We start from the raw sequence: 20,232 nt of genomic DNA, 5'->3' as shown, positions 1-20,232 counted from the left end.
AGAGCAGCAGTCAGTAGAGAGAGCAGCAGTCAGTAGGAGAGCAGCAGTCAGTAGGAGAGAGCAGCAGTCAGTAGAGGAGAGCAGTCATAGGAGAGAGCAGCAGTCAGTAGAGGAGAGCAGCAGTCAGTAGGAGAGAGCAGCAGTCAGTAGGGGAGAGCAGCAGTCAGTAGAGGAGAGCAGCAGTCAGTAGGAGAGAGCAGCAGTCAGTAGAGGAGAGCAGCAGTCAGTAGGAGAGAGCAGCAGTCAGTAGGGGAGAGCAGCAGTCAGTAGAGGAGAGCAGCAGTCAGTAGAGGAGAGCAGCAGTCAGTAGGAGAGAGCAGCAGTCAGTAGGAGAGAGCAGCAGTCAGTAGGAGAGAGCAGCAGTCAGTAGGAGAGAGCAGCAGTCAGTAGGGGAGAGCAGCAGTCAGTAGAGGAGAGCAGCAGTCAGTAGGGGAGAGCAGCAGTCAGTAGGAGAGAGCAGCAGTCAGTAGGGGAGAGCAGCAGTCAGTAGAGGAGAGCAGCAGTCAGTAGGGGAGAGCAGCAGTCAGTAGAGGAGAGCAGCAGTCAGTAGGAGAGAGCAGCAGTCAGTAGAGGAGAGCAGCAGCAGTTGAAAAAACTGACAGAGAGAGAGAGGAGACAAGATGTATATGTCGAAAAAAAGACACAGTATTGTATGTCAAAAAAGTGAAAAAAGACAGTATAGTATGTTGAAAGAAGACAGTATCGTATCTCAAAAGAAATATTGTTTGTCGAAAAAAAATACATAACATAGTATGTCAAAAACAGTATTGTATGTCAAAAAAAGTCAGTATAGTATGTCGAAAAAGTCATAGTATAGTATGTTGAAAAATACAGTATTGTATGTCGAAAAACATAGTATTGTACTTAAAAAAAGTCATAGTATTTCATGTTGAAAAAAGTCATATAGTATGTCGAAAAAATGAGATGGTATAGTACGTCAAAAAAAGACAGTATTTCGAAAAAAAGTCAGTATAGTATGTCGAAAAAAGCGGAAAAAGTCATAGTATAGTATTTCGACAAAAAAATAGTATAGTATGTCCAAAAAAAACAGTATTTCATGTTGAAAAAAGTCAGTATTGTATGTCGAAAAAACAGTATAGTATGTTGAAAAAAGTTAAAAAAGACAATATAGTATGTTGACAAAAGTGATAGTGTAGCATGTCAAAAAAAGACAGTATGTCGAAAAAAAGTCAGTATAGTATGTCAAAGAAAGCGGAAAAAGTCATAGTATAGTATTTCGACAAAAGACATAGTATTGTATGTCGAAAAAAGTCAGTGTAGTATGTCGAAAAATGCGATAGTATAGTACGTCGAAAAAAGTGAAAACAAGACATATGTCGAAAAAGTGATATAGAGTATGTCGAAAAAACTATCGTTTGTCGGAAAAAGTGGAAAAAGTCATAGTATTGTATGTTGAAAAAGACAGTATTTTATGTCGAAAAAGTCATAGTATTGTTTCGAAAAAAGTCATAGTATAGTATTTCGACAAAAGACATAGTATTGTATGTCGAAAAAGACAGTATTGTATGTTGAAAAAAAAAAGTATAGTACGTCAAAAAGTGAAAACAAGACATATGTCGAAAAAGTGATATAGTAGAGTATGTCGAAAAAACTATCGTTTGTCGAAAAAAGACAGTATTGTATGTCCACAAAAGTGGAAAAAGTCATAGTATTGTATGTAAAAAAAAAAGTCAGTATAGTATGTCAAAAAAATCATATAGTATGTCAAAAAAAAGACAGTATTTGTATGTCAAAAAAGTCATAGTATTGTATATTGAAAAAAGTCATAGTATGTTGAAAAAAATACCTAGTATTGTGTGCGTGCAGTCTGTTCCTGATTGTCTGGGCAGAGAGCCTTCGGCCATATCGTCCTGCAAACCTTGACTGCAAATCTGTAGAAGACAGCTTACGGCACCAAAGTGGTGACCGGGTGAGGAAATGGTCTTCTTGGGGTGTCGTCCTCCTGGGACGCCCACTTCACCTGGTTGTACCAGAAGCTCAAAACAAGTGTCAATAGCAACAGCAATATAAGCTGTTTGGCATTGGCAGAGACGATTTGGCAACATTTTTAATGTGCGCAACCCACATACTCAGCGCTGCTGCTCTTCCCACGAATGCATGTTCCTTACAAATGGGGCACCATTTGAAAGGTACCTAAACAGGCTTTCAAAAGATGTATTGCCAAAAAGCATTGTTACCACAGAGAAATAATCTACCAAACACAAATTTCCTTACTTTTTGTGCCAAGTTTAGCAGTCTGGATATTTTCTAGTCTTGCCTTGAGTTTGGAAAACACCGTGTTGAATTCGGCTTGGAAGAAAGACTTGAACTCAGTCAAAAGCGAGGCCCTGTGTTCCACTAGCATAGCCGATAGCGTGGCTATTACAGTGGTCGGCAACGAATAATCCTTCTTTGGGACGTCTTTTTTCGGCCTACTGGACAACCTCTCGTCATGGCGGGGTGCTGCCGAATATAGTTGAATGTAATGGCGTTTTTCCATTACATGGTACCTGCTCGACTCTACTCGCCTTTTTTGGTTTTCCATTCTGATAAAAAGTTCCTGGTACCTGCTAACAGGTACTTTATTTAGTATCACCTCCGTTGAGGTTCCAAGTGAGCTGAAGCGATACCAAAAGGTGACGTGAAAACCTGCAGACTGCTGATTGGTTGGAGAGAATCGTCACTAATCACTGCATCATCATTGCTAGTGACAGACGGGGGTGTCCTGAACAAACCCGCCATTTTTAAACAGTTTAGCCAGCTGTGTTTTTGCTGCCTCCAGCTTCTTCTGAAACAAAATTTGTCTTCTGTCTGGCAAACAACCACATGCTGAGAATCCAAAACACACCTTCGACGTTCTGTGTGTCGCGTTGGGTCGCGGCAGTTTCCTGATGTTCACACCTTTACTAAGTGTCTGAACGTGTGTGTTTGGAGCTGCTGATAAACTGTTGCATAAGCTAGAGTCCACACACACACACACACACACACACACACACACACACACACACACACACACACCACATGTTTCCTTCACTAAGTGTGTTAATGTTTGTGTGTCTGCAGTCAGGATGATACTGGAGATGCTGCTGTTTGCTGCTCTGCTAGTCGGAGGCTATTTTCTTCTCCACGTGACTTTTCTCAAGCTGCCCAGATGTAAAAGTGCTGTAAAGTTACACGGGAAAACCGCCATCATCACCGGTGAGTTCACTTTCTGCAGAGCAGATGATTACACTTTTAGAACTGACTGAAACTATTACAAATATGCACAAAACAGCTGAAACTGAACTGATGGAGGGGAAAACCTCACTTTATATGTGGAAAGACGTGTTTCTACACAGTCAGGAGACATTTAAACAATCAGAGGACACTTATTCTGAAATGCCTGAGGGCTTTAGCTTAGAGTTGGAGCTCGTGAGAACTTTTTGAAACCATTTAAAAATGGAAAATAAGAACAATTGTCTCACAGATTAAACAACAAGAGATGAACTCTCCCCTCGGCTACTAAAGTCCCAGATTATAATCTACAAATTAATTGCAAACTTGCAAAAAGGAATTTAAACCATTAAACATACGACAAAAAGTGAGTCCGGTCTCATTTTGTGGCTCTGTCTTTTATAGAAGGAGCCCTGAGTCCAAATGTTGGACTTTATTATTCTATATCTTGTTGCGGGGGAGCGAGGAATAGTGGACCCAAACGCAGAGATGAGGCAGGCAGGCAGGAGAAGGTTGTGCTCAAAGATTTAATTAACAAAAGACAGCAACTGGAAAACAAGGGTAAGGATACAAAACGGGGACAAGCTGACGGCACAAGGACACAAACTGACTGGGCAAAGACACAAAATAATCTGACACCAGACAAAGGAAACGGGCTAAATACATGAGGTAATGAACAAATGAGGGACAGGTGATACAACAGGTGAAACACATCAGGGCGGGGCAGGACAATCAACAAAGGCGGGAAACCGTAAAACTAGACATGACGGGACAGAAAACAGACTATCAAAATAAAACAGGAAACAGGACAACGGACAAAAAAACATGACGTCAACTAAACACAGAAACTTGACACAACACAACACAACAACACAACAGGGAAGAGAAATATACAGAATAAATATACCAACACAGGAAACATACAAAACGGGCAGAAGTATACAGAATAAAATATACAAAAAACAGAAAATGTACAGGAATCACAATACAGACAACAGAAAAGTACAAAACCATAACATATCTATTATTTTTACCTTAAAAGCTCATTCTTAATGTGTGAAAAAGTACTCGACACAACCTCACTGCCACAGTTCACGAGTAAGGTTGGGTACTGTTGAGTTAAAACAGTTTAAATAAAGCTGATTCTTGATAGCCATTATTTTTATGTTTTCATGTATTCAAATGTATGCTGCAGCCGGGTTAGGAAAATATGATTGAATTTATATTCAATCATGCTGATTCTATTCTCGCTCCTCTGTCTCTGTATACATTAGATCAAAACAGACCCTCCTGTTGTTATTCTCACTCTCTGTCTCTGTATAGATTAAGCCTCTTTCTGACCAAGTAGTTACAGGAACGTAGTTATAGGAACGGTCCACTTCTAAAGGCTGTTTTATAGTTCTGTGGAGGCTCCACGCAGAGCTTTCGCCATAGCCTACGTAAGTGGCCTGGTGTTTATATTTGTGCGCTGGTGTGTGCGTCGAGCCGGCATGTGTGTGTGTGTGTGGGGATGTGTGTGTGTGTGGGGAGTGGGTGATAGAGCGAGGGAGAAGTGAGAGTGAAGGTGATTAGCTTCGGAGCGAGTGGCGACTCTAGAGTCTGTGGCGGGACAAGAATGGACCAGAATCAGATTGCAGTGAAAACCCACTAAGGTGGGTGCTTTATTTTTGTTTGTACAGCAAAATAAGGAGTGCAGCTGTGTAGCTCCCTCGTGGCGTGGCTAGTGTGCAGGGTTGGGTTAGGTCTTGGGGAAGTCAGCTGGGTAGGCGAGGTGCAGTAGAGGGGCTCACCGCTGAAGTTGTGGAAGGAGGGGACAGGGGACCCAGAGTTCCAGTGAAGATTGATGAGTCGTTCTGCTCCAGTCTTCCTTGGCTTCAATTTACGGCTTTCTGGGTGCAGGAAACAGAGCAGTGGTTAGCTTGAGTGGCAAACACAGACTCACTTACCTTGGTTGGCGTGGCTCCTTTTGTCCTGGCCTGACGATGGCAACGAGAGGCAGCTGGAGGTGGTGATAAGTGGTTGCCAGCCGTGCCTTGTTGTAGGCTGGCTTCTTGGCCATGTGCTTGTTTTGACAAACACAAATACACTTGGAGCAAAGTGTTCCCGGTACAGCTCTAGAACAGTCCATAGTGGGATCTAGAACACAGTTTAAATCTCCCCCGAGGACCAATTGGTGACTGTTTAATTCTGGAAGGAGTGAGAAAAAGTTAGTGAAAAATTTAGCATTATCCCAGTTTGGAGCATAAACGCAGACCAGTACTAGTGGTAAATTAAATAAATGTCCTTGAACAATAATAAACCGACCGTCTTTATCTTGAATCGTATATGTTTGTACAAATTGCACTTCCCTATGGATGAGAATGGCCGCACCACGGCATTTAGTGTTAAATTTGGAGTGGAAAATCTGGGAAAAGCCCCCCTCTTTTAAGTCTGGACTGATCCTTATCAAGCAGGTGTGTTTCAGTTAAGAATGCAATGTCTGTTTGCAGCTTTGATAAATGAGAAAACACACCTTACTACGCTTTACTGGGTGGTTAAGCCCTTTGATGTTCCAGTTTGTAAATTTAGTGTTTACCCGCCCCGAACCACTAACATTAGGGGTCGCCATATTCTGGTATCTGATATGACCTGACAGCAGCCAGCCTAGAAACAGCCTGATCATAAAGCCTTTTCACAAGTGACAGATCTCTGTGTAGACATTGTGCAATTAAAATCGATAATAAAAAACATGAAAACAACAGAAAATACAAAAACACAGAATCAAACGCATCATTCACAAAACCCCATTGCTGGCCTCTCCCCAAATGAAAGGCTGCATACTCCCCCCAGTCGTACACTATCGCACAACATAGCTTACCTTGTGGGACCCAGCGAGAAACTATAGTCCCACCAAAACTATATTGGAGTTGGATTTTATGTTCTCAACAGAAACTGGCTTTATGATGACGAGCTCACGCCTTTCTCCGAACTTCTTCCTCCCCGATGTGGTTTCCTTAGCTCCCCTCGGACCACAGGTAGAGGTGGAGGACTAGCCGCTGTGTTTACGTGTGCTTTTCAGTGTCGGGAGATTCCGTTTGACAGCTGCTCCACATTTGAGCTGCAGCTGTTTGAGACAAATCTTCCAGTGACTGCGTTATGTACGGTGGTGTATCGTCTTCCAAAGTTTAACAAGGATTTTATTCAGGGCTTTGCAGACTTTGTGGCTGGGATTGCGTTAAAATATGATCGCTTTTTAATCGTTGGTGATTTTAATATGCATGTGTGTTGTGAATCAGACCTATGTCTAAGGATTTTCTTAATCTTATTGACTCTTTTAATCTCACACAGTCTGTCACTGGTCTGACACACGAAAAAGGACATACTTTGGATTCTTGTGCTGTCATATGGCTTAGATGTTGCCATTAGTGAGATATGCGACATATGTATTTCAGATCATCTGCCTGTTGTATTTACTAGGGTTGTCCCCTGCTCGGACACTTTGAATGTTGCTCCTGCACGCTGTGTGCGTGCAATTAAGCCTCTAACTGCCTCACAGTTTTCTGCTGCCTTTATAGACTCAGTGCTGTACAGTCTCGAAGATTGTAATCTTTATGTGGAGGAACTCACCAACCTCTTTGACTCTACTTGTACTGAGATACTGGACCCTACTGAGGGAGAAACGCACTAAAAGCGCTTACAGAACCTTGGCTGAATGACAATACCCACTCTCTCAGACGTGCCTGCAGAAAAGCTGAGAGAAAATTTACATTACATAAATACCAGGGAACAGTTAAATCTGCTAAAACTCATTTTTTATCTCACCTGGTTGCTAGTAACACCCAGAGGCCTCAGGTTATTTTCAAAGTGTTTAACACTCTTATTAACCCTCTAGATACATATACATATAGAAACATAAATATTTTTCGGGGGAGGGAAGACTCTGAATGTCTATCAAAAATGTCTTGGAAATTCATCCAATAGTTGTTGAGACATCTCTGTCTGTACCAAACTAGTAGACAGACATTTCCATCTGTTAATGGCTGATAAAACTGTCCTCTCTGTTACTCTGTCCTCCCTCTCCAGGAGCAAACACCGGCATCGGTAAGACCACGGCGATGGATTTGGCCAGGAGGGGGGCGAGGGTGATCCTGGCCTGCAGGGACAGACGGCGAGCCGAAGCCGCCGCCCAGGAAATCATCCAGGTAAAGACAAAACCCTCCTGCCTGTAGAGGTCACAAATTAAATCTTTGTTTAGACTTTAATTACTCAAGTTTATCGTGAATAATCAAAAAATATCACTTTTTTCTCCAGAACTTGGAGCAACTTGGAATGCACCTGAACTTGGAACTATTGACATGTAACTACATGTCAATAGTTGAAGTATTTTTTACTTGTTTAAAAGTAGCAATATTACACTTAAAATAGTGTTATAAGTACATGACCTGCATTCAAGTAAAAGTACGAAAGTATTAGCAGGAAAAATGACTTGAAGAATCAAAAGTAGAAGTACTCATTAGGCAGCAGAATGGCCCCCTTATTGTTACTTTAAGGTTACTTATAACGTAGCCGATCAAAGTGGAGCTAATATTAACGACCATACTTTTGGTACCAAACAGTTCTGGGAATTGCCCTTGAGAACTGGGGTGGAAATTCTAATACTCAGAGGACCTTATTACAGTCTCATGGCAGTTCGTGAAGTGGTTACGTTATTGAATCTATTAATTCGTGAACAGGACACGATTATGTCGGGTTTTTTTTCGTGTGGTGATCACAAATTTTAATTTAATGTATTTAAATGGGAAGCATATTTCGGGATCACTGCACGACAACAGTAGGGAGTGGTATGAAAAGCAGAAAATCCGCGCAGGCAGGTTGGTCGTGGTGGTGGATGGGTCAAACAATACGGGACTTTCACCCCGGAGACCGGGCATCGCGTCCCGTGTGTTGCAGTTCTATTTTGAGCCTGAATCAGAGGAAGGATCTGATGTAGAGGAGCAACCAGTCGGCCGTAGATTGGACATGACTCCTTCAGAGTGGTAAGTTGTCATTTAGCATTTACTTGAATTTGCAATACGTAGCCTAACATCACCCATTAGCTGATAGACTCGCACTTCAGTGTTGTAGCCTAAGCGTAACTTTGTATTAGGTTTGTTTTTAGCATTGTAAGCAACATAACATTTATTAATTTGCACACGAAGAAATGTTTTACAACTTGTACCCTCGTGAAATTTCTGTCATGACGTCCAGTTAGCTGAAAAGTTAGCAGCCAGTTTGTAGTGGGCAGTTCATAGTGCAGCTCGCAACGAAAGTAAACTCTCATGTTAGTCAGTATTGTAATATTTTTACCGTATACTCTCCTGCTGAATAGGTCATCTGATTAGGAGTTAGCTACATTTTTTGCCATGTAGTAGTAATATGCAACAGGACGTCCATTTACGTGGAGCTTACTATTTCTGTAGTGGCAGTTTGTATGCTACGGCTGTAACTAAAGTATTACTACTCTCGTCTGTGTCAGTAGGTCTAATGTTACCTTGTAACTACTATCCTGCTGATTAGGCCATCTGATTATGAGAGTATTACCTTCTTACCATGAAGTAATATGTGATATTACACTACATGCATCTCCCCTTGCCAGGCGTACTTGTGGTAACTGTGCACACATGCCCCAGGAGAGAGAAATATATATGTTGCTGGGAAATACCTCAGGGAATTAAAACTGGAGATACATTTACTCAAGCTACTTTATGCTTTCTACTCATTGAACATTATGACATAATAGCAGGGTCATTATGTTTGTTTTTACAGGTCATCTTGAATGTGGTTCAACACAGACTTCCATTTCGCTACCTTCTCTATTCTGGAGACGGAGCTTGTGGCACACCAGTACAGGTGGTTGACTATGCTTTTATGCCACTTTTTCACCAGCACAGTCCTTGTCTTTGCCAAGTTGTTCCAGCTTCTTTGAAAACCCTAATGAAATTAGTTTACATATCAAACAAAGCAAAATATAGAAATTGAGTTATCATTGAACTTGTGCAAAAGTTTTTATAGCCAGTCACAATTGTGTTCAGTAATCAATGTCTTTATAACGTATTTAACAATATATAAATAAAAGATCACATTACCTTTTGCTACATGCCATACATCGTAGTAGTGGGTGATTTTACGTTCTCTCAGGAACCTTTCGGTCTGAGGTTGACGATCGGTGATAATACAGTCCAACTTCACACCACTTCCATGTAGGAGGTCCAAGCTTCCAGTGGTGGAATGTAATGAAGTACAAATACTTCGTTACTGTACTTAAGTACATTTTTCACATATCTGTACTTTACTTAAGTAGAATCAATAGTGCATACTTTTGACTTTTACTTCGTTACATTTTGCAGCAATTATCTAGCGTCACTGTGTCCACGTTCGGACACCACTCGCTGCTGTTGGCCATATTCGGACACTTCCGACCTGACGCACTTTCCGGTCTTTTCGCGGTACTTTACGTTTCCGATCATCACCAAAAATGTTAGCTGAACTGATCTATACCCATCTAACAATCTGCGTATGAATTTTCCTATATGTACGTGGACATTTAGATGTCTAATTAGTATATGAAAGTAACGCTCAGGCGATGCTTGGGCAATAGTCTTTTCCTCTAAAAATTAAAATTTTTACTGTACTGGAAATCCAGGAGCTTTTATTGCATAGTTCAGAGTTGTTGAAGCATGTCATTTTATTGTGAAGGACGGAAGTACGATCCGGTAGTTTTGACAGCATTGATGGGACTTAATACCCCCGAAAAACCAGCAACAGCCAGTGTTTATAGCGAGGAGATAAGGGGTGTCCGGTTATGGCCAAGGGTAGCGTACGGCTAATTCACCGGTAATAGCGTACTTTAGCCGGCTCTTGTAAAGTAAAAGCTAAAGTAAACAGTGAAAACTATATACCGTTAGAAAGGTAAGATGTTACACTTTAGTTGTACACCATTAAATTAACTTGAAAACCTTAATAGATCATTTATATTTGTATTTGAACAGATATTTTGATAGAACGTTATAGCCAGTAAGTGTCCGAACTTGGACACAGTGACGTTATACTTTCTACTCCACTACATTTCTACAACGTTCCGTTACATTTTCGTTACATTTCAGATCAGTTTTTCCCCGTGCCAAAACGTCTTCCTGACCGTCACGCGTTTGCAGTCCGCAGGGAAGCCTTCAGCAGCGGCTCCTGCACCACCACGCCAAGACCAGCCCTTCAATAGCATTTATCGGCCAGGCGTGTACCGCTCCCGTTACTGCTGCTGCTCCCAATACTCTGTTTGGTCATATGTGAAGCATCCGTTCACATAAGGTTAATATACAACCCGTATATTTATCTTAAAAACACTCCCGGGCCTCCTCAGCTGTGAAGCCGCGTACTTGTTGTCCAAGCCCGTGTGTTCTCGCTAGATAAGCGTGTGCAGCATTCACTGTCCCGTGGAAAATAATGCAAAGTCGAGCTTAATGCAGATCACCCTGATAGATAACCAGAATTGTAAGTCAGAATGTAAACTGGGCCACAGATGGTAAGCACAATTACATTAACCTAAAACTAACTTAAAGGAGAATTCCGGTCGATTCCAACCCATAGCTCTGTTGTTTGTAAATTAGGAGTACTGTCAGTAGCGAGAAAAACGAAAGATCTTCTTATAGAGAAACATCAGCCATGCCCGTTGAGTGTTTGGTTCCTTGGGAAGACTATGAGAAGTGTAACCATTCCCCGTACAGCCTGGAACACTGCATTTACGACTCTGGTTCATTGTCAATATCCTGAAAAATATTCCAAACTTTCTTCTTTGTAATTCCCATGAAAGTACACAGAGCAGTGCACTCTGTCTGACATCCACTTGACCTAGCTACATTCTGAACTGTTCTCAGGTCAGTGGCCTGTATGTAAATTTTGGGGCGTGACCATTGTCTTAATACGTCCATGGGCGTGACAAAGGTACAGCTCCTGAGCTGTTGATGTCAACTTCGAGCTTTGTTGAGATTCGCCTGTTTTCAGCGGCAGTTTCAAAATGTGAGATTTGCATAGTAAAGGGGTATCATTGGGATTTTGAGGTTCTATGTATTTCCTATTTACCCACCGAACTGTCGTTATTCAACTATGACAAGGTAAAATCGGTTTTGCATTCTATCACCCCGTCCAGCGCCCACGTTGTTTAAATAGCAAATGCACCTCCGCCAATCTGTGGCCCAAGGGCGTGCTGGTCTTACAGGGAGGTGTGTTCAGGTGCATTCTGGGCGTGCTGGTCTTACAGGGAGGTGTGTTCAGGTGCATTCTGGGAGTATTGCTATCTTGAGGCAGCGGGAAGTGATCGCGCCATTGACCAACAAAAACCTGGTCTAAAGTCAATAACGCAGCATTTCATTGTTATTTTAACAGAGCATTAGTAAAATGCTCCTAGGCTCGTGCACACTATGCTTGTTACACACACAGGGACGCACAGCAGCACACACACATGCAGAAGATTACAAATAAAAATATTACGGTGCAAATCCTCCATCATAACAGCAATGCTCCAAGGTCCAAACGCGCCTGGCTTTTAAAGGGAATGGGAGATGATCTCTGATTGGTTGATTGCATGTTACGCCCAAACACACCTCTGATTAATGAAGACACTAAGTACAACCCTTTAGAACCATGCACCCGGCACACGGACCCTTTTTTCCGCCGTCAAACTAGCAAGAGTGGATTTGGACACGCCCTAAACTCACCTGCACCAGGACCTTCACGCCGTGACCTTAGATCTTTAAAATAGAGCCCATAGGGTGAGATCAGAAATAAAGATTCGGTCAACAAAGTCTTTTAAGTCTTTATTCTTTGCGCAACGAAGGTTCAGTTCATCATTAGTCGGCGAGATTAAACCAAGAAGAGATCAATGCTTATAAACCCTCTACCAAGCTGACAGTATGCGGAGGGGGTGAATTACTAGCCCATCTGACTATTAGCCCATCTGACCTCCAAATCTGGGACAGAAAAGACGGGTAGAGAAAAGCCAGATATTTTAGCATTTTAGATAAACAGAACAGCTTAAAGTTTGACTATAAGGGTCCAAACATCATGACAGGGGTAAAGAGTTCACATCACTCTCGCTCTACCACATATGCACACACATGCCGGCCCTGCTATTCTCTTAAAGACACCAACGCAGAATACATGCCCAAAAATGTAATTTGTAACGTATTCCGTTACGTTACTTAATCTGAGTAACGTATTCTGAATACGTGTAGGAACATATCACATACAGCTTACTAAACAGGCCTATTCTGGTGTGTTCTTCTGTTCCAACTGGCTGAATGTGTACCTGAACAAGCAGATAGACTGTTGTATTTGTAGTCCCAAACTGCATACTACAAAAATCTAACTGCAGTCTAAGCTACCACAAGCTAATTTTAGCTAACGTTAGCTAACATGTCAAACGGGGCTAGTCTTTCAACGGCTCTGGGGCTAGTAAATCAGCACATAGGAGAATGTAAAGTCACACATCAACTATAAAATAGCAAAGTGACCAGTAAAACTACAGCAGACAACTACCCTTGGCTAATTAAAAAAAAATAACTTACTTTTAAGATGCTTCTTGCTGGTGGTGGAGTAATTTGGATGCTGAAAGGAGGTTGGTTGCTGGCAAGCAGAGGTTGCACTGCACAGTTATATTTTGTTCTCCCTTCTCTTTCTTTAATGTGAAATGCTGTTTGAATTTCCAAGATAAAAAACACATTCCTGCCCTGGCTCTGTTGTGCCGGTTCTGGCTCCATCTCTACCTCTATCAGTGATCACGCAAATAGCTCATTCTTTTGTTTTCGTATTGGGGCTTCAGAGAAATGCATGGAGTTGCCTTAATTTATTCAGAGTGTGAATAAACTTGTGAAACTGAGAAGTATCGTCATGTAATCCATTGATTTCAACAATGTAACTGTATTCTAAATATCAACTATTTAAATTGTAACTGTAATGGAATACAGTTACTCATAATTTGTATTCTGAATACGTAACACCGGTACATGTATTCCGTTACTCCCCAAAACTGCCCTTAATGTCCTCGTTATCGGTCCGAACTTTAATACTGTTTGTGAAAACCTGCATAAATAAAAGTGTGTTTGCCTATTACACTTTCTTTATCCGATATGGACCGATCCAGCACTGGGTTGTTTTAACCCAGCAGGGTTGGGTTATGGCTTTGACCCAGCCTGTTGGGTTATATTTTCTACCCAAAAATGGGTTAAAATGACCATGTTGTTGGGTTAAAACAACCTAAAATCGGTTGGAAAAATACAACCCACATTCTGGGTTATCTGTATTTTTTTTTTTTCACTAGATTTTTTTCCCCTGCTGGAGCTGCTCCCCCCGCGACCCGATACCGGATAAGCAGACGAAGATGGATGGATGGATGGATGGATTTTTTGCATTAAGAAATGTATTGATGAAATTATGAAATAATCAAGCACATAACATCCCAGCATTTTGTTTTTATTGCTACAAGCCAAATATATCACTTAAGACACAAACATTACAATTCATTTCAGTTAACATTAAGTTATATAAAAGAATACAAAAGTAATTTTACACTTTCTGATGTGTGCATTCACTTGTTACATCAGTAAATGGACAAAATAGTCACAATTTCTTAAACTTCATTCATTGAATCTATCGAACCAACTTTTAAATCTTAACCATGTGCCACCATAAAAACTACATAGTAGAAATCTGAGCTCTCATTAATTTGACAGTGTTTGATTCATATCCTGGTATCTGAAAGACGGTAGTCTGGATCAACTCCCAAACTTTAGCACAAGGTTTCGGATAACTGACATCAAAAACAAAAAATGCCTTGAAACAGACATCCACAGCAGCCAAAAGAGATGGCTGCTCCAAGGCTGCCCCATTTACAATGATAAAAGCTTGTGAACACTGATGTCCTTCCCCCAGCATTAGAACGTATGGGTGCTCTGTGGTGGATCTCAACAGGTACTCTGCCATGTTGGTCGCAATCTGCAAAAAATCAAACGAAGGGAAAAAAATACAGCCCGGTCTCACGGCAGTTCGTGTAAATGTCACGTTATTTTTAATCTATCGATACGTGTTCACGGGCACGTTTTTCTTGTTTTTTACTCGGTGGCCAGCACGAAAATGTGAAGTAATGTATTTCAATGGGAAGCATATTTCGTGGCCACAGCACGAAAATGGTAGGGAGTAGTATAAAGAGCCGAAAATCCGCGCAGAGAGGTTGGTCGGGGGGGTTGGTTGTCTTTCCGGCATATGGGGCGTCCTTTTCGGCCGTCTCCCGTCTGCGTCCCCAGCGGCCGCCTTGCCGCCACCTCCCAGCATGTAGGGCGTCCTTTTCGGCCATCTCCCGGGAAAAAAAAACGTGCCCGTGAATGTTATGCCCCTGTAAAAGGGGAAAATAGAATGAGCTACACGGACACGATGTTGCTTCGCTCACATCCAATGTTGTAATGCACTTTTTCAGTAACATCATAACATCATAATAGCAGGTTTACAAGATATAACAAACCATGTATTTTCTCTATTCACAGCACAATAATGTCCCTTTCAGTATCTCAAACAGTTTTAGTAAGGAACAGTGAAACAGTATTTTCAATAAACAAAATATATCTTAGCTGCACCTTGCAAAATACTTGTGCTATTCATTTATTATTAATCCAGAATCATTTACAATCTTACTCCAGTTGCACCAACACAAATTATTTGCATCTGCACAATTAGCACTGTAATAGTTAACACTATTATTCTTAAACTGCAGCAATAGCATTCTCATACAAACAATATAAAACGAGTGAACACAGGCAATGGCGATGTTACATTAACATTAGTACCACGCTTCACCTAGCTTCGCGTGACGCAGTTAGCCTGCAAGCTACAGTAGAGCAACATGTTTACATTCAATCCTCTAAATTCACATACTCCAGCTATCACAGTAACTAATATTTTACTCCCTTACTTCCTTACAAAATTAAGACATGTACATTTCATATCACCACCTTCGTTCTTACCTGTAAAAGGGGAAAATAGAATGAGCTACACGGACACGATGTTGCTTCGCTCACATCCAATGTTGTAATGAACGAGCGGAAGCCACACATTCCCCTACAGTCCGAACAAGGCATTAGTAATCAAACACAGATTAGCAACTCAACAAGTGCTTAAAACAGGAAACAAATAGAAACTTAAGGAAACAAAGAAATACTGCAAAATGTATTTTCAAGTGCATTTTTCCCAAAGTATAGGTATCTTAGACAGCATTTTAAACACAAATCGTCTTTTTATCCTATTTATCTTTTAAACCTCTTTTATATGAAAAGGTCAGAGCAATGGATTACCGATCTACAGATCATAGTGCATTTTAACTCCGTAAAGAAATAAATGACCATCTTTTTAACCAAGTAGTTTAACCAAGTAGTGCAATGACTTACAGCATTTTAACTTAGCAGTTTTCAATTTACTACTTACTTAATACTTTTATGCGCATTTTTGATTATGACTGTCAGATAAAAGTGCCTCGCAGTGGAAGGTGGTAAAATATGTGGTCAATTTATTACAGGGAAAAATCCCACGAATTTGAAAGTACATTTGAGAAGCGCACACAAGCTAGGAGGCTAACCTAGCTTACCTTAACAAGGTAAAGAAGAACGCAAAGCTCCCTTTCCCCGAAACAGAAGCTAATCCTGGTAATGTTACAGGGCATGGATGTATGGGTACAGGGCATGGATGTATGGGTACAGGGCATGGATGTATGGGTACAGGGCATGGATGTATGGATACAGGGCATGGATGTATGGATACAGGGCATGGATGTATGGGTACAGGGCATGGATGTATGGGTACAGGGCATGGATGTATGGGTACAGGGCCCGGCAGTATGACAGAGACAACAGCAGGACAGAGAACACTACAGGAGGGCTTTCACCGGCGACCTGACAGCTGAACACCAGAAGCGGGAGGAAGCGTGGGTTAATATGTGGATTAATACTGGGATGTCTACACAACTGTGTGACTCGATTGACTTCAAAAAGTTCGCCACTTTACTCAAAACAAAGTTAAAAACACCTGTTGATGTCTTCTTTAGTCTGTTGGCTATTTAGGTTTTTTCCTGGAACACGTCACTTACACATTTTGCACATACTGCGTCTTGTGTAGACTGTTTACATATTTATGACCATATGTAGGCTACATTTTATTTACTGGTGTTATTGTTGAATACATATTTCTAAAATTGTATGATGTTTTTGTTGAGTTATTATTACACAATACTTTTTCTGACCTTATTGAATCCCCTGACAAATGACCCATATTACAAAAAAGACTAAAACTAATAAAAGCTAAACTAAAACTAATAAAAACTAAACTAAAACTGAGCATTTTCAAAAAATAAAAACTAAACTAAACTAGCAAACCCGCTTTAAAAACTAATTAAAACTAAACTGAATTTGAAAACAAAGTCAAAACGAAATAAAAATAAAAACTAATGAAAAATGCAAAACTATAACCTTGGTCTTGAGAAGCTTGTTGTTGTTCACTTTTAACTCACTTTGCATTATCTTTGCTATCTCTTTTTCCTCTCGCTTTTCCTCACAACCACACTCACATACGCTACTAGTATAGTATATTATATAGTATATACTATAGAGACATTTTTAGGGTCACATATAATTTTGCACTTATGGATTGTTCTATAGGCCTATATCTCATTGGCACACAAAGGTAAACAAAGATTTTTGCAACATTCAATAAGCATTGTGTTGTCTCTTTTTTTCTTTTCAGCACAAGTTGAGCTAAAGTCTACTTTCTATTTAAAATATTTAATGAAAGCACAATAAAAAAAGATAATTACAATACATTACATTTACTAGATGAGAAAAAGGCAAGAATAGATCAAATATACTAAATATGATTTACATTGAAAAAGTATTAGTGCTGTACATATTCATGTCTGCATTATCTACATCTGCCACATAGCCCCTGTTTTGTCTTTCTTTTGATGCCTACACAGCTGTAGTGGTACATTTTCACATTGCAGTTTTCATTAGAGCAGATTATGGTCCTTCCAAACTTGGGTCTGCTGCATTCATTTGCGTGATCACTGATAGAGGTAGAGATGGAGCCAGAACCAGCACAACAGAGCCAGGGCAGGAATGCGTTTCTATCTTGGAACTTCAAACAGCATTTCACATTAAAGAGAGAACAGGGAGAACGAAATATAACTGTGCAGTGCAACCTCTGCTTGCCAGCAACCAACCTCCTTTCAGCATCCAAATTACTCCACCACCAGCAAGAAGAAGCATCTTAAAGTAAGTTATTTATTTTTTTAATTAGCCAAGGGTAGTTGTCTGCTGTAGTTTTACTGGTCACCTTGCTATTTTATAGTTGATGTGTGACTTTACATTCTCCTATGTGCTGATTTACTAGCTCCAGAGCCGTTGAAAGACTAGCCCCGTTTGACATGTTAGCTAACGTTAGCTAAAATTAGCTCGTGGTAGTTTAGACTGCGGTTAGATTTTTGAAGTATGCAGTTCGGGACTAAAAATACAACAGTCTATCTGCTTGTTTAGGTACACATTCAGCCAGTTGGAACAGAAGAACACACCAGAATAGGCCTGTTCAGTAAGCTGTATGTGATGGCCGCATTCCTACACTTAATCTGGACTACATTATCTCAGAGAGGCTAAGGAGTCTTAAAAACACAGTTACAGATTTTTGAAATCTTTATTCTATTTTTGAAAATGCAATAAAGGGAGATTTTACAGTTGTTTGCATATGGAGACCACATTGGACCAGATCCAGATCCAAAACCACAACAGGTAGACTTGCCAAATCTGGACTACATTATCTCAGAGAGGCCAAGGAGTCTTAAAATCCCAGTTTCAGATTTTTGAAAGCTTTATTCTATTTGTGAAAATCAAATAAAGGGAGTTGTTACTGTTTTTTTCACATGTAGACCACATTGGATCAGGTCCAGATCCAAAACCACTACACCTAACCTTGTCAGATCTGGACTACATTATCTCAGAGAGGCTAAGGAGTCTTAAAAAGAGTCTTGCCCGCGCCAGATTCAGGTGAAAGCTTTGATGGTGGTGGACTTGATTCCATCGAGTGCACCGAGGGAACAGCATCGGTAATCATCCTCACATGGTCCTTACTGAAGTCTGCTCTCTTCACCTGCACAAAACGCACCCAAAAAACGAAAAACCTTGCTTTTCCTACAAGGAAAATGATGTACACGATTTCCTGATAGGCTGGAATTTGTGCAACCAGCACAAACACAATAATTTACCATTATGACTTGACTTTCTAAAACTCAATCTAAAACTTTCTCTATATCTCACTCTCTCTCACCACTACAGAGTGAGAGAGCGGAGCGGGAGCACAACCTATTGTTTGCCTCTGCCTACGTCATATGACGTGTTGCTAGTGGGAAAGGCGTATTTCAGAGCCTAGCTTAAAATGGGTACCCTTTCATCAAAATTTCTGCTTTAGGGTTTGTGTAACATAGCAATTTCTACTTATGTGTTTTTAAAAGACCTCTTCAGACAACATTAAGTATTAATTCAGTTATGAGTTCAACCTGCACATTGCTCTTTAAGCTGATTCAGTAGCTCCTTCTGCTTGCTGCCTCAGCTGCTCCTAAAAGCTGCTACTTTAGCTTGTTTTACTGCTGCTTGAGTTTGCTACAATGCTTGCTGCTCGCTTTTTGCTACTCAGTTCTCATTTTCACATCAAACTCGTGCTTTTTTCTGGCACCCAACGTCTGGTCTAGCTCACCTCGCTGATGGCCATTAGGCCGGTCACACACTGGATGCGTCGCGTGAGCGTGGCGTTTCTGTTGCGTCTCAGAAGCGTGGCGGCTGCGTGGATGTTTCTGTGTCCTACACACCAGAAGCGTGTCTGACGCGGCGCTGCTGCTGCTGCTAGGTACAGGGAGGGCTGATCTCGGGACGTAGCGCCGACACATTCAAACTCTGACAAATGGGTAAGTGGGCTGTCTGTTTATAACAACTCTAGCTGTAAAGAGCCTATAGAGCCTCTCTGATGTTGGACCGTCACTCAGAACACACACTACGTTATTATTGTAGCCTCTCCTCCCCTTTATATATCAGCGTGTTACACGTATGGAGAGAGTTGTTAAACATAAATATATAGCTACTGATCTGATTAAAGTAAGACAACGTCAGCAGTATTGACTGCAAAATATGTTACAGAATATCTCGTTCTGTATGACAGGTACAATATTAGAAAATCTTTTCTCTGAAATTTTTTATTACATTTATATCTACATTGATGTCAAAACCTTTAAACCTTTAAAAAAAAGAAAAAAAAAAGCAGTGCGTGACAGCTCGACGTCACGATGGCGCGCGCCAGCTTGGATGCGTCCAGTATAATTCACCTATAAGGCTTTGAAAGTGCTGGGGCGCTGTAGGTCAACCCAGGGAGGGGGCTTGTGGGAGGAGAGGAGTAAGGTGTTAAAATGGGGTGGGGTTAGGGAACAAAGGGATAATTCTGATTGGTTTGGGGGTGTGATTGGTCCACAATAAAAGGTGAGGACCTCAGTGCTGTCTCTCAGTTCACTCTGGAAAACTGCTTCCAACTTCAACTTTAAACCATGTTGACGGAGAAGACGGACCAGGACGCTTTTGTCGGACGCAGATACAAATTGGCAGCTGGAGAGAGAAAGGGTAAGATTTCAGTCTTGAACAGAGCACCTCTTTCTTTCCTGAATTAATGTTAACTCACACACTCAACAGTAAACCACTTTCATATCCATTCAGTGACACTCACCTCATTCTTTTATTTGTGTCCATGCAGACTCCGAGTCCTACTCCCAGCCAGGTAGAGCGTTGGACTGCTGAAGCTCTGCAGGATGAGGAGGAGACTGCTCGGCCTTCACTGGCCAGTAACCTCAAAAGAGAGCAGGTGGAGTTGTAATATTTCTCAGTAGGACGGCCTCTACAAACAAGCATTTTAATATTGTGTTACCTAAAGTTGCTTAAA

General features: G+C 41.0%; 1 protein-coding gene and 1 long non-coding RNA gene across 7 annotated transcripts in view; one reads left to right on the top strand and one right to left on the bottom strand.

The window, feature by feature from the left end:
• The window catches only part of LOC116053573 (dehydrogenase/reductase SDR family member 13-like), a 65,964-nt gene that overhangs the window by 10,856 nt on the left and 34,876 nt on the right, over window positions 1-20,232 (top strand). For all 6 annotated transcript variants that reach the window (XM_035994414.1, XM_035994410.1, XM_035994415.1 and 3 more), the window contains exons 2-3: window positions 3,064-3,198; window positions 7,276-7,394. In XM_035994414.1, the coding sequence (XP_035850307.1) occupies window positions 3,069-3,198; window positions 7,276-7,394 (249 nt within the window). In that variant the 5' untranslated portion in view covers window positions 3,064-3,068. The remainder of the gene's footprint in view (window positions 1-3,063; window positions 3,199-7,275; window positions 7,395-20,232) is intronic.
• On the bottom strand, window positions 9,123-9,442 carry LOC116053582. Its single transcript, XR_004105882.1, has 2 exons — window positions 9,318-9,442; window positions 9,123-9,162 (listed from the first exon to the last, which is right to left on the bottom strand). It is a non-coding gene; the product is annotated as an uncharacterized LOC116053582 (long non-coding RNA).

Source organism: Sander lucioperca, chromosome 18 (assembly GCF_008315115.2).
Source record: "Sander lucioperca isolate FBNREF2018 chromosome 18, SLUC_FBN_1.2, whole genome shotgun sequence".
NCBI lineage: Eukaryota > Metazoa > Chordata > Actinopteri > Perciformes > Percidae > Sander > Sander lucioperca.
Note: the sequence above shows the minus strand (reverse complement) of the source record. Positions and strands in the feature narration are given on the sequence as shown.